The 15,946-nt window shown below is 37.9% G+C and overlaps 2 protein-coding genes across 6 annotated transcripts in view; one reads left to right on the top strand and one right to left on the bottom strand.

Annotated features, from left to right (window-relative positions):
• Window positions 1–1,521, top strand: LOC117328092 (high-affinity lysophosphatidic acid receptor-like; the record flags this gene model as incomplete). The annotated part of the gene is given in 2 exon segments (XM_033885446.1): window positions 1–1,376; window positions 1,505–1,521. A coding segment is annotated over 1 exon segment (934 nt), but the record flags the coding sequence as incomplete, so codon positions are not given.
• A 2,913-nt stretch (window positions 1,522–4,434) lies between these two features.
• LOC117328090 (exportin-4-like) overlaps window positions 4,435–15,946 on the bottom strand; it is a 36,476-nt gene continuing 24,964 nt past the window's right edge. For 2 of the 5 annotated variants that reach the window (XM_033885444.1, XM_033885445.1), the window contains 6 exons: window positions 15,163–15,279; window positions 14,709–14,806; window positions 14,222–14,352; window positions 13,131–13,248; window positions 12,691–12,783; window positions 4,435–11,520 (listed from right to left, as the gene is read on the bottom strand). In XM_033885444.1, coding sequence (XP_033741335.1) covers window positions 11,323–11,520; window positions 12,691–12,783; window positions 13,131–13,248; window positions 14,222–14,352; window positions 14,709–14,806; window positions 15,163–15,279 — 755 coding nt within the window. In that variant the 3' untranslated portion in view covers window positions 4,435–11,322. The remainder of the gene's footprint in view (window positions 11,521–12,690; window positions 12,784–13,130; window positions 13,249–14,221; window positions 14,353–14,708; window positions 14,807–15,162; window positions 15,280–15,946) is intronic. The other 3 variants (XR_004532847.1, XR_004532846.1, XR_004532848.1) reach the window with 3 other exon arrangements.

Here is a 15,946-nt window from a genome sequence, read left to right as displayed (position 1 = left end):
GTCGGCAATGAGGTCTGCCATTAATCTACTCCTCACCAACATGGCGTTTAGTGACATATGTACCGCGACCTTCTCGATGACGTTTTCGTTTTCTGCATTGTTCTGGAAGGAGCACGTTCTAGGCCCAGAATCGTGTAAGGCGATGCTATTTCTGCTGGACACTTTCGTATCTGTGGGGGTGTTCATGATTCTTACCATCAGCATGGACAGATATATGATAATTGTTCAGCGAAAAGACAAACTGACAACATGTCGCGCCAAGATATTGATGGTCGCCTCTTGGTTGATATCTATGGTGATGGCGTTTCCGTCAACGGTTGGATGGGGTGACTACAAATTTATCCGGAGTCACGCGATTTGTCGTCTTACATTTGACGGTCAAGCACGTGACATTGGATTCATGATTTTAAAGCTGTGTATCACATACTTCATTCCCGTCATAGTAATGGCGTTCTCGTTCATACAAATATTAGGATCGGTTCGTAAGAACAAGAGTAGGGTTCACAACCATCCGAACATGGACTTCAGCGTAAGTGTCATCAGTAACAATGGCAGACTGGGGATACCCGTTTTACAAAGGTCGTTTAGGGTAAGCCTCGACATGAGTTTTAAAACCAGAGCATTCAAAACCATCCTTATCCTCTTCATCACGTTTGTCTTGTGTTGGACTCCGTACGCCCTAAACATACTAATTTCCCAGTCCGAGGGGACAGTGAGCAGGACCAGGCACCTGGTTCTGTTGTGGATCGGTTACGCCAACAGTGCTATAAACCCTGTAATTTACAGTATCCGGATAAAGAAGTTTCGCCAGGTATGTGGTATGTGGTTCCCCAGCAGACTTAAGGCCAGGGCGAGTCTCACGAGTAATACTAAGCGTAGGATCAACCCCAGCGCCATGTACGAGTTTCAGGAACAATCGAGCGCGTCTAACTGAACCACTTAATAAGTTTATGCCAAATATATGTTTTCAGGTCTCCATACATTTCGACATTCTTGTTAGGCATGTAAGTGGCGATTAAACACGAAGACGTATTATTTTTTAATCGAACTAAGTCGGAGAAAACCTGACTATGAATTAAACACTGCTACCTACAAGTCTTTACAAGAAAGCGGAACATTACGATTGGTGGCCTCTGTATCTGGCTATCTGCCTTTTTATCTTGTACAACGTGATCATGTTTTCATTGCAGTCACCGTTTTCTATCGTGAACACCGGACATAAACCAATCCATGAAAGAGTCCTTTTTATTTTGTGGATGTGTCAAATGTTTTTGGCGGGTCTTTGTTTAAGTTATCAGCTAAACAAATTATGTGTACTTCGTGTGTAAGAACTGTAACATAATAGAGTAAGTTACGGAGATTTGAGTAATTTACATGTAAGCTTAACGTTATACAGCGAGATATGAGTGATTTACATGTATACAGCGAGATATGAGTGATTTACATGTATACAGCGTGGTACGAGTGATTTACATGTATACAGCGAGGTATGAGTGATTTACAGGTATACAGCGAGGTATGAGTAATTTACATGTATACAGCGAGATTGGTACGAGTGATTTACATGTATACAGCGAGATTGGTACGAGTGATTTACAGGTATACAGTGAGGTATGAGTGATTTACATGTATATAGCGAGGTATGAGTGGTTTACATGTATACAGCGAGATATGGGTGATTTACATGTATACAGCGAGATATGAGTGATTTACAGGTATACAGCGAGGTATGAGTGGTTTACATGTATACAGCGAGATATGAGTGATTTACAGGTATACAGCGAGGTATGAGTGGTTTACATGTATACAGCGAGATATGAGTGATTTACAGGTATACAGCGAGGTATGAGTGGTTTACATGTATACAGCGAGATTGGTACGAGTGATTTACATGTATACAGCGAGATTGGTACGAGTGATTTACATGTATACAGCGAGATATGAGTGATTTACATGTATACAGCGAGATATGAGTGATTTACAGGTATACAGCGAGGTATGAGTGGTTTACATGTATACAGCGAGATTGGTACGAGTGATTTACATGTATACAGCGAGATTGGTACGAGTGATTTACATGTATACAGCGAGATATGAGTGATTTACAGGTATACAGCGAGGTATGAGTGATTTATATGTATATAGCGAGGTATGAGTGATTTACATGTATACAGCGAGGTATGAGTGGTTTACATGTATACAGCGAGGTACGAGTGATTTATATGTATACAGCGAGGTATGAGTGATTTACATGTATACAGCGAGGTATGAGTGGTTTACATGTATACAGCGAGGTACGAGTGATTTATATGTATACAGCGAGGTATGAGTGGTTTACATGTATAAAGCGAGGTACGAGTGATTTACATGTATACAGCGAGGTACTGGTGATTTATATGTATAAAGCGAGGTATGAGTGGTTTACATGTATACAGCGAGGTATGAGTGATTTACATGTATATAGCGAGGTATGAGTGATTTACATGTATACAGCGAGGTATGAGTGATTTACAGGTATACAGCGAGGTATGAGTGATTTACAGGTATACAGCGAGATATGAGTGATTTACATGTATACAGCGAGGTATGAGTGATTTACATGTATACAGCGAGGTATGAGTGGTTTACATATATACAGCGAGATATGAGTGGTTTACAGGTATACAGCGAGATATGAGTGATTTACAGGTATACAGCGAGGTATGAGTGGTTTACAGGTATACAGCGAGGTATGAGTGGTTTACATGTATACAGCGAGGTATGAGTGATTTATATGTATATAGCGAGGTATGAGTGATTTACATGTATACAGCGAGGTATGAGTGGTTTACATGTATACAGCGAGGTATGAGTGGTTTACATGTATACAGCGAGGTATGAGTGATTTACATGTATATAGCGAGGTATGAGTGATTTACATGTATACAGCGAGGTATGAGTGATTTACAGGTATACAGCGAGGTATGAGTGATTTACAGGTATACAGCGAGATATGAGTGATTTACATGTATACAGCGAGGTATGAGTGATTTACATGTATACAGCGAGGTATGAGTGGTTTACATATATACAGCGAGATATGAGTGGTTTACAGGTATACAGCGAGATATGAGTGATTTACAGGTATACAGCGAGGTATGAGTGGTTTACAGGTATACAGCGAGGTATGAGTGGTTTACATGTATACAGCGAGGTATGAGTGATTTACATGTATATAGCGAGGTATGAGTGATTTACAGGTATACAGCGAGATATGAGTGATTTACAGGTATATAGCGAGGTATGAGTGATTTACATGTATACAGCGAGGTATGAGTGATTTATATGTATATAGCGAGGTATGAGTGATTTACATGTATACAGCGAGGTATGAGTGGTTTACATGTATACAGCGAGGTACGAGTGATTTACATGTATATAGCTTGGTACGAGTGATTTACATGTATATAGCTTGGTATGAGTGATTTACATACATGTATTTAGCTTGGTACGAGTGATTTACATGTATACAGCGAGATATGAGTGATTTATATGTATATAGCGAGGTTTGAGTGATTTACAGGTATACAGCGAGATATGAGTGGTTTACATGTATATAGCGAGGTACGAGTGATTTACATGCATATAGCTTGGTACGAGTGATTTACATGTATATAGCGAGGTATGAGTGATTTACATGTATACAGCGAGGTATGAGTGATTTATATGTATATAGCGAGGTATGAGTGATTTACATGTATACAGCGAGGTATGAGTGGTTTACATGTATACAGCGAGGTACGAGTGATTTACATGTATATAGCGAGGTATGAGTGATTTACATGTATATAGTGTGGTACGAGTGATTTACATGTATACAGCGAGATATGAGTGATTTATATGTATATAGCGAGGTTTGAGTGATTTACAGGTATACAGCGAGATATGAGTGGTTTACATGTATATAGCGAGGTACGAGTGATTTATATGTATACAGCGAGGTATGAGTGGTTTACAGGTATACAGCGAGGTACGAGTGATTTACATGTATATAGCGAGGTACGAGTGATTTACATGTATATAGCAAGGTATGAGTGGTTTACATGTATATAGCGTGGTACTAATGATTTACATGTATATAGCGAGGTATCTGTATCTTAAGTGTTTCATGGAATTTTTAAATGTTACCAAATTACCCGCATGAACTGTATTATGAAGATGTATGAGAGTCGCAACGATTTATAATGTATATTTATGACTGACATGTAAATATGTACATTTATGTATTTAATATCTGTCTTTAATATCGGTCTTAGTTTTCTTATCTAACTTCATGTGCATGTTGCTATCAAATTCCGTACAAGAATTATAATCTTACTAAAACTATCAGTCTTATCTGCACCTATGATGAAAATGTGAGTATCGTGCAATCAGGAAAGAATCACAATGGGATTGGTCTTGAAAGCTGTGAGCATTTTATTACATTAGTTATGTATACATCTTAAATCAATGCTAATATTTAAAAAAAAAACAAAAACAAAACAAAAAACGTGTACGGATGGGCCAAAAAATGGCACAGTGAACTGAAAGCAACACAATTTGAAGTGAAAGCATCTAATGGACACAGCTCAACAACCAAAATGAAGCTTAATACCCAATTTAAAACCTAAAATCAAATATTCTTGATATGGAACAACATTTCAGACTGTGATCATTCACTCAACATGGCCGAATTCAAAACCTCCAGTGACAACACTTCAACAAACGGCTGAATATGGACAACACTACAGCACACAGGGCTGAATGTGGACAACACTACAGCACACAGGGCTGAACGTGGACAACACTACAGCACACAGGGCTGAATGTGGACAACACTACAGCACATAGGGCTGAATGTGGACAACACTACAGCACACAGGGCTGAATGTGGACAATACTACAGCACACAGGGCTGAATGTGGACAACACTACAGCACACAGGGCTGAATGTGGACAACACTACAGCACACAGGGCTGAATGTGGACAACACTACAGCACACAGGGCTGAATGTGGACAACACTACAGCACACAGGGCTGAATGTGGACAACACTACAGCACATAGGGCTGAATGTGGACAATACTACAGCACATAGGGCTGAATGTGGACAACACTACAACACACAGGACTGAATGTGGACAACACTACAGCACACAGGGCTGAATGTGGACAACACTACAGCACACATGGCTGAATGTGGACAACACTACAGCACACATGGCTGAATGTGGACAACACTACAGCACACAGGGCTGACTGTGGACATTACAGCACACATGGCTGAATAGGGACAATACTACAGCACACAGGGCTGAATGTGGACAACACTACAACACACACGACTGAATGTGGACAACATTTCAGCACACAGGGCTGAATGTGGACAACACTACAACACACAGGGCTGAATGTGGACAACACTACAACACACACGACTGAATGTGGACAACACTACAGCACATAGGGCTGAACGTGGACAACACTACAACACACAGGGCTGAATGTGGACAACACTACAGCACACAGGGCTGTATGTGGACAACACTACAGCACATAGGGCTGAATCTGGACAACACTACAGCACACATGGCTGAATGTGGACAACACTACAGCACACAGGACTCAATGTCGACAATACTACAGCACACAGGACTGAACGTGGCCAACACTACAGCACACACGACTGAATGTGGACAACACTACAGCACACAGGGCTGAATGTGGACAACAAGACAGTGCACATAGCTGAATATGGTGAGGATATGTGACATGGTACTGTATATATAGAGCAAACACTGACAGTTTTCTCCATCATATGGCTGCACCTGCTGTAGACTTTGTTATACTGGTACCAATTCCACAACCAGTAGCAGTGATTACTTCCTATGGGGACATGATACATGTTACAGAGCCACAACTGCAGACTACACTGACAGTATTCATGACGCAGGGCCTCATTTACTATACAGTTACATGATACATGTCACGGGGCCTTGATTATAGCCTACAGTAGCAATATACATGATACATGGCCTCAATTACTATACAGTGGCATGATACATGTCATAGGGCCACAATTGCAACCTATAGTAGTAGTATACATGACACAGGGCCTCAATTACTATACAGTTACATGATACATGTCACAGGGCAACGGTTACAGCCTACAGCCTACAGTAGCAATATACATGATACATGGCCTCAATTACTATACAGTGCCATGATACATGTCATAGGGTCACAATTGTAGCATACAGTGGCAGTAAGCATGACACCAGGCCTCAATTACCATACAGTGGCAGTATACATTACACAGGGCCCTAATTACAATAAAAGTTAAATAAGACATATCATAGGGCCACAATTACAGCATAAAGAGACAATATACACTGTTCTTACAGTATAATAGTCTGGCATCCGTCTGATTTACAGCATAGACAATATACACTGTTCTTACAGTATAATAGTCTGGCATCCGTCTGATTTACAGCATAGACAATATACACTGTTTTAACAGTATGATAGTCTGGCATCCGTCTGATTTACAGCATAGACAATATACACTGTTCTTACAGTATAATAGTCTGGCATCCGTCTGATTTACAGCATAGACAATATACACTGTTCTTACAGTATAATAGTCTGGCATCCGTCAGATAAATGTTTCATATTGCACTAATAGAAAGCACACCTAAACAGCTGTTAGCATTAGCTGCAAGGCTACTAGTTAAGACCATCCTATCTGTGAGGCCAGTATTTTATATACATGGAATGTCTGATGCAAATCGGTTGTACAAGCAGGCCCTAAACTGTAAACACATCAAAAATAACAACAGCATATTTTTTATCAAGTACATTTTCAAGCCTCACAGTGTGGCTATCTCCATTGTGATCACTTTTAATAGTGTCATAGTGACGTAATGATGTAACAGGGGAGATAATACAATACAAGGGGAGATAATTCAGTAACATTACTACTGTTATTTGGCCACGTGAACTTACTTATGATATCAAGAGAAGATAAAACAGTAACATTACTACTGTTATTTGGCCACATGAACTTACTTATGATATCAAGAGAAGATAAAAGGGCAGATAATGCAGGATCTATGTCATTCCAAAACATACAGGTAATATTCTAAACAATGCAACACTACATATATACATCTGTAAACGTGTATCAACCGTCCTAAAACATCAACCTAAACCAGAGGACCATCTACACTACTGTGATTCCTTCAACACTGATATAAAACATACAACACATCAATGTTACACCAGACCCCATGGCTTTGTGCTAGACCTGGTTTTAACACTAATGTATAAAAGAGTATTCATTATGGTGCATAAAATATTGCATATATTATCATCCCAAACAACATCACCCCGGGCAAGTAATGCACTGTTAAAAGGAACACAGAGTGTCTACTAATAAAACTGAACTCTAATCGCTGTTGGCAACCTTGTGTTAACTACACAGAAATAAACATGGTTTTGATAGATCTATCACACACACACTATCATAAAACATCTCTTCTCCAACCTCACTCCACAATTACAACACTCACCCTCGTAATCATTCTCAAACACAAACTTCATCAGCATGAGTATGTTACATGCTGAAATCACAGAGTTCATCCAACTACTGACTACATGATCCTACCTTAAAAAACACATAGATCACAAGACTATCACATATATACAACACAGTAAACATAAATATAAATACATATACACAACACAGTAAACATAAATATAAATACATATACACAACACAGTAAACATAAATATAAATACATATACACAACACAGTAAACATAAATATAAATAAAACAGTTATGTCATGTGATAAACAGAGTATTTTGATCTAATCAACTATGAACACATGGAAATTTAGTTGTTCTCCAGTAAATTATACCACCTACGTATTAGACTGGTATACTCCCTAATCATAAGAACTAGTATACCACCTATATATTAGGACTGGTATACCACCTATATATTAGGACTGGTATACCACCTATATATAAGGACTGGTATACCACCTATATATTAGGACTGGTATACCACCTATATATTAGGACTGGTATACCACCTATATATTAGGACTGGTATACCACCTATATATAAGGACTGGTATACCACCTATATATAAGGACTGGTATACCACCTATATATTAGGACTTGTATACCACCTATATATTAGGACTTGTATACCACCTATATATTAGGACTGGTATACCACCTATATATTAGGACTGGTATACCACCTATATATTAGGACTTGTATACCATCTACATATTGGGACTTGTATACTACCTATATATAAGGACTGGTATACCACCTATATATTAGGACTGGTATACCACTTATATATTAGGACTGGTATACCACATATATAAGGACTGGTATACCACCTATATATTAGGACTGGTATACCACCTATATATAAGGACTGGTATACCACCTATATATTAGGACTGGTATACCACCTATATATAAGGACTGGTATACCACCTATATATTAGAACTGGTATACCACCAATATATTAGGACTGGTATACCACCTATATATTAGGACTGGTATACCACATATATAAGGACTGGTATACCACATATATATTAGGACTGGTATACCACCTATATATAAGGACTGGTATACCACCTATATATTAGGACTGGTATACCACCTATATATTAGGACTGGTATACCACCTATATATTAGGACTGGTATACCACCTATATATAAGGACTGGTATGCCACCTATATATTAGGACTGGTATGCCACCTATATATTAGGACTGGTATACCACCTATATATTAGGACTGGTATACCACCTATATATTAGGACTGGTATGCCACCTATATATTAGGACTGGTATACCACCTATATATAAGGACTGGTATACCACCTATATATAAGGACTGGTATGCCACCTATATATTAGGACTGGTATACCACATATATATAAGGACTGGTATGCCACCTATATATTAGGACTGGTATACCACCTATATATTAGGACTGGTATACCACCTATATATAAGGACTGGTATGCCACCTATATATTAGGACTGGTATACCACCTATATATTAGGACTGGTATACCACCTATATATAAGGACTGGTATACCACCTATATATTAGGACTGGTATACCACCTATATATAAGGACTGGTATGCCACCTATATATTAGGACTGGTATACCACCTATATATAAGGACTGGTATGCCACCTATATATTAGGACTGTTATACCACCTATATATTAGGACTGGTATGCCACCTATATATTAGGAATGGTATACCACTTACGTATTAGGACCAGTACATCACCTTCCCCGGTACATATTAGGACTCTGCCTTTACAGGTAAGAACACAAGATGTAGGTCACTGACAAACACCTGATACCATCAATGATATAGATGTTCCATTCTGACTGAGGTGAATACTGATATTAATTAACCTGGATATTGTAACATTAACAGACCTGAAACAGAGGTTAATACATGTAATAATCCTATTTTCATATCCATTTTCACCAAAGTAACTTTTTGAGGTGGAATGTTGACCCTATGACTACACAACTTGTCGGGTTACCTGAGCTATAACCAATGACAACCTTAGTGTTGATGTCCTTCACCTATAGAAAACTTTCGTCTAGCCCTCGGCAGTATCTGCATTATCACTCGGCTAAAAGCACTAATTTCTGGGGTTTTTTTTTCATCATAATTGTAGGAGATAACCTGTCTGTACTCCTAGTACAGAAATACATCAACATATAGTGCTTCAAATTTAATTAGGATGTAGAACCAATAAAGTGTTCGTTCACAGCAGTATTATACTTCTCATTTCCTTCTTGAAACAGAGCATTCAGAATTTCTAGTATGCACATGAATATTGCATACGAAAGAGTTCACCTGAAAATAATTTAACATTTTTCAACTTGACCAATAGAAATTGGAAATAGTGAAAATATATAATCAAACAATTTGTCTTTCTCCTTACAGTCAACATAACGAAGAAAAGACTAAACGATATTTGAGAAATGTACTAATTATGAACCAATAGTACAAATTCTGCATCACTAATTCTAAGGTTAATGTATCGGAAACAGATAAAATTCATTAAAAACTTCACTATTTCAATTTCAAAATATGGTTCAATTTGGAAGAGCAGACATTACACTAAACAAAATACAAACTATAATACAAGGTTGATGGTATCATTGTAAAGAGGGCCATATAACACCAGTCCCCTGCTTGAAGCTGTATATTCTACACCTGTTGACCAGGGAGCGGTATTGAGAGTCATGACTAGTTACTACCGGTCATCTTCTACACCTGTTGACCAGGGAGGAGTGGTATTGAGAGTCATGACTAGTTACTACCGGTCATCTTCTACACCTGTTGACCAGGGAGGAGTGGTATTGAGAGTCATAACTAGTTACTACCGGTCATCTTCTACACCTGTTGACCAGGGAGGAGTGGTATTGAGAGTCATGACTAGTTACTACCGGTCATCTTCTACATCTGTTGACCAGGGAGGAGCGGTATTGAGAGCCATAACTTGTTACTACCGGTCATCTTCTACACCTGTTGACCAGGGAGGAGTGGTATTGAGAGTCATGACTAGTTACTACCGGTCATCTTCTACACCTGTTGACCAGGGAGGAGTGGTATTGAGAGTCATGACTAGTAATTACCGGTCATCTTCTACACCTGTTGACCAGGGAGGAGTGGTATTGAGAGCCATAACTAGTTACTACCGGACATCTTCTACACCTGTTGACCAGGGAGGAGTGGTATTAAGAGTCATGACTAGTTACTACCGGTCATCTTCTACACCTGTTGACCAGGGAGGAGTGGTATTAAGAGTCATGACTAGTTACTACCGGACATCTTCTACACCTGTTGACCAGGGAGGAGTGGTATTAAGAGTCATGACTAGTTACTACCGGTCATCTTCTACACCTGTTTACAAGGAAGCGCTGTTCCAACATATGTTTCCTTCCAACTTCCACCTTTTTGATAATATTCATTCTGAAAGACATGAGGAATGGGAGGTTTTCTGTTCACAAAGTTGAGTAACCTTGTAGGGTCTGCTAAAATAGAATACAGTATATATAATTAATGCAAGAGGTTAGATCTTCCATCAATTCCATTCCTGTGAATATATCCAAGATTGAAGTCCATCTCTTCATAGGTTGCCGCCTTGGAAAATAACTTTTAACAATATTTATTCGATTCAAACAAATCACAAATAACATTTTGTGGGAACTTATATAGTCCACACTACTTCACACACAGAAATCCACGCACATTTGTCAGAAACTGATCAAAGTTATGCATGAATGCGATCTTGCTCTGGCGGTTGATAGTCATTGTGAGTGTAGGTGGAGTAAGGTTGTTGAAAGCCTCCAGGAGGCGTTGTTTGTAGGTGGGATCGGTTTGGTTCTGAAGTAACTGGTTCACCAACTCTCGATACTGCTCCTGTTGGAAAAAAACAAAAACAATTTGTCACTCACTATTATATGTAAAACAAACTAGAGTACAGCCATGTCAGAAAGGTCCCTGTAATGTACGTGTTATATTGTAGTGGTACAGTGATAGCCGAGTACTGTTGATGTGCTCCAGATAAACAAATCATGTTATACATTACCTTTACTTATGAAAATATGGCGAACTAAATTGGCTGAGATGTCTTGCACACACATTTCATATCAGATGTGGTCGAGTGTGATCTTTTGACCCTTTAACCTTGAATGATGACCATCAAAATCTAATAGATGTAAACCCCATATCTCTTTATCAAGAGTGTATATTATGAGAAATTTGAGAAAGTCAGGCCTTCTGTTAGAGCCTTACAATCAACCTTCAGTCAGTTCAAACAAAAATAATTAAATATTGTTTAACCTGTTGAAGTTATGTAAAATTATGCTTCACAATGTTTTAGATCAGTATCAGAGACTTTGACTCCAGGAACTTTTTAAAATCCAATAATAATCAATATTAGTTTGAAATTTCAGAACGTTTGGCCTTCTGTATGGGACTTTAGTGATGCATTTTAACAGAATGTTACTTGTCCTACTTTCAGTAACGATGACCTTGACCTGTCTGAGTGCAATTGGCACTACGTCACTCATAATATTGTTCAAAATTGATTTCTATTTATATTTATAGTGACCTTGACCTTTGATTTCTAGGCCTCACTTAAGCAAGCAGCACTTTTTGCTGAAGCACTGGATGAGTGCCATGAGATAATGTACAGAATCCAAAAATGTATGGACAGACAGACATGACATATACGAACCTGATGACAACAGATCAGATGTGACGTATACATACCTGATGACAACAGATCAGACATGACGTATACATACCTGATGACAACAGATCAGACATGACGTATACATACCTGATGACAACAGATCAGACATGACGTATACATACCTGATGACAACAGATCAGACATGACGTATACATACCTGGTGACAACAGATCAGACATGACGTATACATACCTGGTGACAACAGATCAGACATGACGTATACATACCTGATGACAACAGATCAGACATGACGTATACATACCTGATGACAACAGATCAGACATGACTTATACATACCTGGTGACAACAGATCAGACATGACGTATACATACCTGATGACAACAGATCAGACAGAAAAGCCCAGTACTAGCTGTCTCCAAAAGGTCCATGTTAAACGTTTCCAGAAACAGCATATTGAACACAGACTGAAACCAAGGAAAATATTGAGGTGTCAACAATGACCTACATAAAATATGCACACCAACTGTCATGTCACTCTATCAATGTTAGTTTGTAAAGGTAAATAAAGATGAGAAAACTGGATGAAACCAAACTTCATTTTTCCCTGTACAGCTGCTTTGGGAATAATACTGCTTTTACGTCTAGATTTGTTTTAAGTCAATACCATTCTTCTCAACAACATTAATACTTTCATTTCTCCTACAACACCACCAGATTTCCTTCCATCTCTACATACAATGTAAAACAAAGCTCACAGACGTTATGTCTCACTCATATAGGCTGTATATGGTATAATAATACCGGTACCTACCTTGAGGAAGTGACACAAAGTTGAGTGGATCTGTGTGCCAACCTGGTTCTCCTGGTACACGTAGGATGCTAGTTCTGTGACAATCTCTATGCTGAGTTTGGTGATGTCTGACCCGTAGCTGGTGTATAGTCAGGAAAATAATGATTACTAGTCAGTACATTTCTATATATAGTCAGTACATTTCTATATATAGTCAGTACATTTCTATATATAGTCATACATTTCTATATACCGGTATAGTCAGTACATTTCTATATATAGTCAGTTCATTTCTATATATAGTCAGTACATTTCTATATATAGTCAGTACATTTCTATACATAGTCAGTACATTTCTATATACCGGCATAGTCAGTACATTTCTATATACCGGCATAGTCAGTACATTTCTATATACAGTCATACATTTCTATATACCGGTATAGTCAGTACATTTCTATATATAGTCAGTACATTTCTATATATAGTCAGTACATTTCTATATATAGTCAGTACATTTCTATATATAGTCAGTACATTTCTATATATAGTCAGTACATTTCTATATACCGGACAGGTATAGTCCGTACATTTCTATATATAGTCAGTACATTTCTATATATAGTCAGTACATTTCTATACATAGTCAGTACATTTCTATATATAGTCAGTACATTTCTATATATAGTCAGTACATTTCTATATATAGTCAGTACATTTCTATATATAGTCAGTACATTTCTATATACAGTCAGTACATTTCTATATATAGTCAATTCATTTCTATATACCGGTATAGTCAGTACATTTCTATATACAGTCAGTACATTTCTATATATAGTCAATTCATTTCTATATATAGGTAGTCAGTACATTTCTATATATAGTCAGTACATTTCTATATACATGTATAGTCACTTCATTTCTATATATAGTCAATACATTTCTATATATAGTCAATTCATTTCTATATATAGCCAGTAAATTTCTAATTAGCATAATGTGAACAGACACCAGGTTTCTAAACCCAGTACAATTATCACCCTGTGTTGTGTGTTAAGATAAAATTATCTTTGTGCTGTGAATCAAAACTTCAGAGTAGCAAAGGATACGATGAAAATCCCAAGTCAACTGATGCCACTAGGTTTTTGAACATATCCTCTGGAATACTGGCAAACTTCTCTGGATGTAGCTCGGCGAGGAATGCCACAAGTTTGAAGTACTGAGAACACAGGGTTGGGTACTGAAACACAAATAACCGACAACAAGTGTTAGGGTGTAGAACAATGGAGGGTATCATCGTCAGTTTTTACCTATTTTTTTCCATATTTCAAAAACTGATGCAGTCAAGTTACTGTAATTTTCATCCAACAAATATATACAGCATTCTGGGTCTTTAAATAAGAGGCTAGGAGGACCTGTATCACTCACTTGGATTTTTAATATGGTGAAATATCATATGACTTAGAAATTAAAAAGGCATTTTCAGTAGAAACTTGATAGCACTCCATCTCTGATATTAACTAAACATGATTCTCAAAGCTAAATAGTAGAGTAGAGTTGCTATTTACACTACAATATACATGTAAGAGTGGTCACCTTAAGCAGATCGGCGTTCATTAGGGGTATCACAGTGTTAAGTCCATAAAGGGCTACGTCCGACGCTTCCACTTTGTCTCCAGGCACGGAATCATCATCTGTATTACAAACACTTATATTAGAGAGTTCTTATAAAGATGTCACGATCCCATTTCATGTCAGAAACTCTCCTTCTGTATTAGGTCTATTGATACAATCCCTTCAGAAACTCTCCTTCTGTATTAGGTCTACTGATACAATCCCTTCAAGTTTTTAAATTAAGAATTCAGAAGTGTGAGTAACAAATTATTGTCTGGAAACTATTTTTGATTGACACAGATATCGCATATTTTGAAGAATTGAAAATAAAGGGATGGAGAAAACAACAAACAAATTTCTTGTTTTACTGATATTCAACATTGATTTCCCATAAACAGTGGAGTTATAGGAAAATAAGGAATTAAACTAAGATAACCTGGGTCACTGAAGTCAATGAAATCCTTGGACAGAAGATTCGTAAGCATTTCCATCACCAACATAATATCATTGTAGCGATCCTCCTCCTCTTCACTGGCATCAAATATACGTTTACCTTAAACCAATCAGAAGCAAAGCCATAAAACAAAACAGCCAATCACAGCTGATGGGACAAAACAAATCGGCCAATAATAGGCAGTGTTATTATGCCAGAATCAGAAATTGATATTTAAAAGTACAGTTAAACCCTATGGTCTCCAGTGTAATTTCCTTTCCCATATAAACCCTACGGTCCCCAGTGTAATTTCCTTTCCCATATAAACCCTACGGTTCCCAGTGTAATTTCCTTTCCCATATAAACCCTACGGTTCCCAGTGTAATTTCCTTTCCCATCTCACTTCCTGAGATAAAACCTACGGTTCCCAGTGTAATTTCCTTTCCCATATAAACTCTATGGTCCCCAGTGTAATTTCCTTTCCCATATAAACCCTACAGTCCCCGGTGTAATTTCCTTTCCCATATAAACCCTACAGTCCCCGGTGTAATTTCCTTTCCCATATAAACCCTACAGTCCCCGGTGTAATTTCCTTTCCCATATAAACCCTACAGTCCCCGGTGTAATTTCCTTTCCCATATAAACCCTACAGTCCCCGGTGTAATTTCCTTTCCCATATAAACCCTACAGTCCCCGGTGTAATTTCCTTTCCCATATAAACCCCTTCAGTCCCCGGTGTAATTTCCTTTCCCATATAAACCCTACAGTCCCCGGTGTAATTTCCTTT

Source organism: Pecten maximus, chromosome 5, assembly GCF_902652985.1.
Source record: "Pecten maximus chromosome 5, xPecMax1.1, whole genome shotgun sequence".
Lineage (NCBI taxonomy): Eukaryota > Metazoa > Mollusca > Bivalvia > Pectinida > Pectinidae > Pecten > Pecten maximus.
Note: the sequence above shows the minus strand (reverse complement) of the source record. Positions and strands in the feature narration are given on the sequence as shown.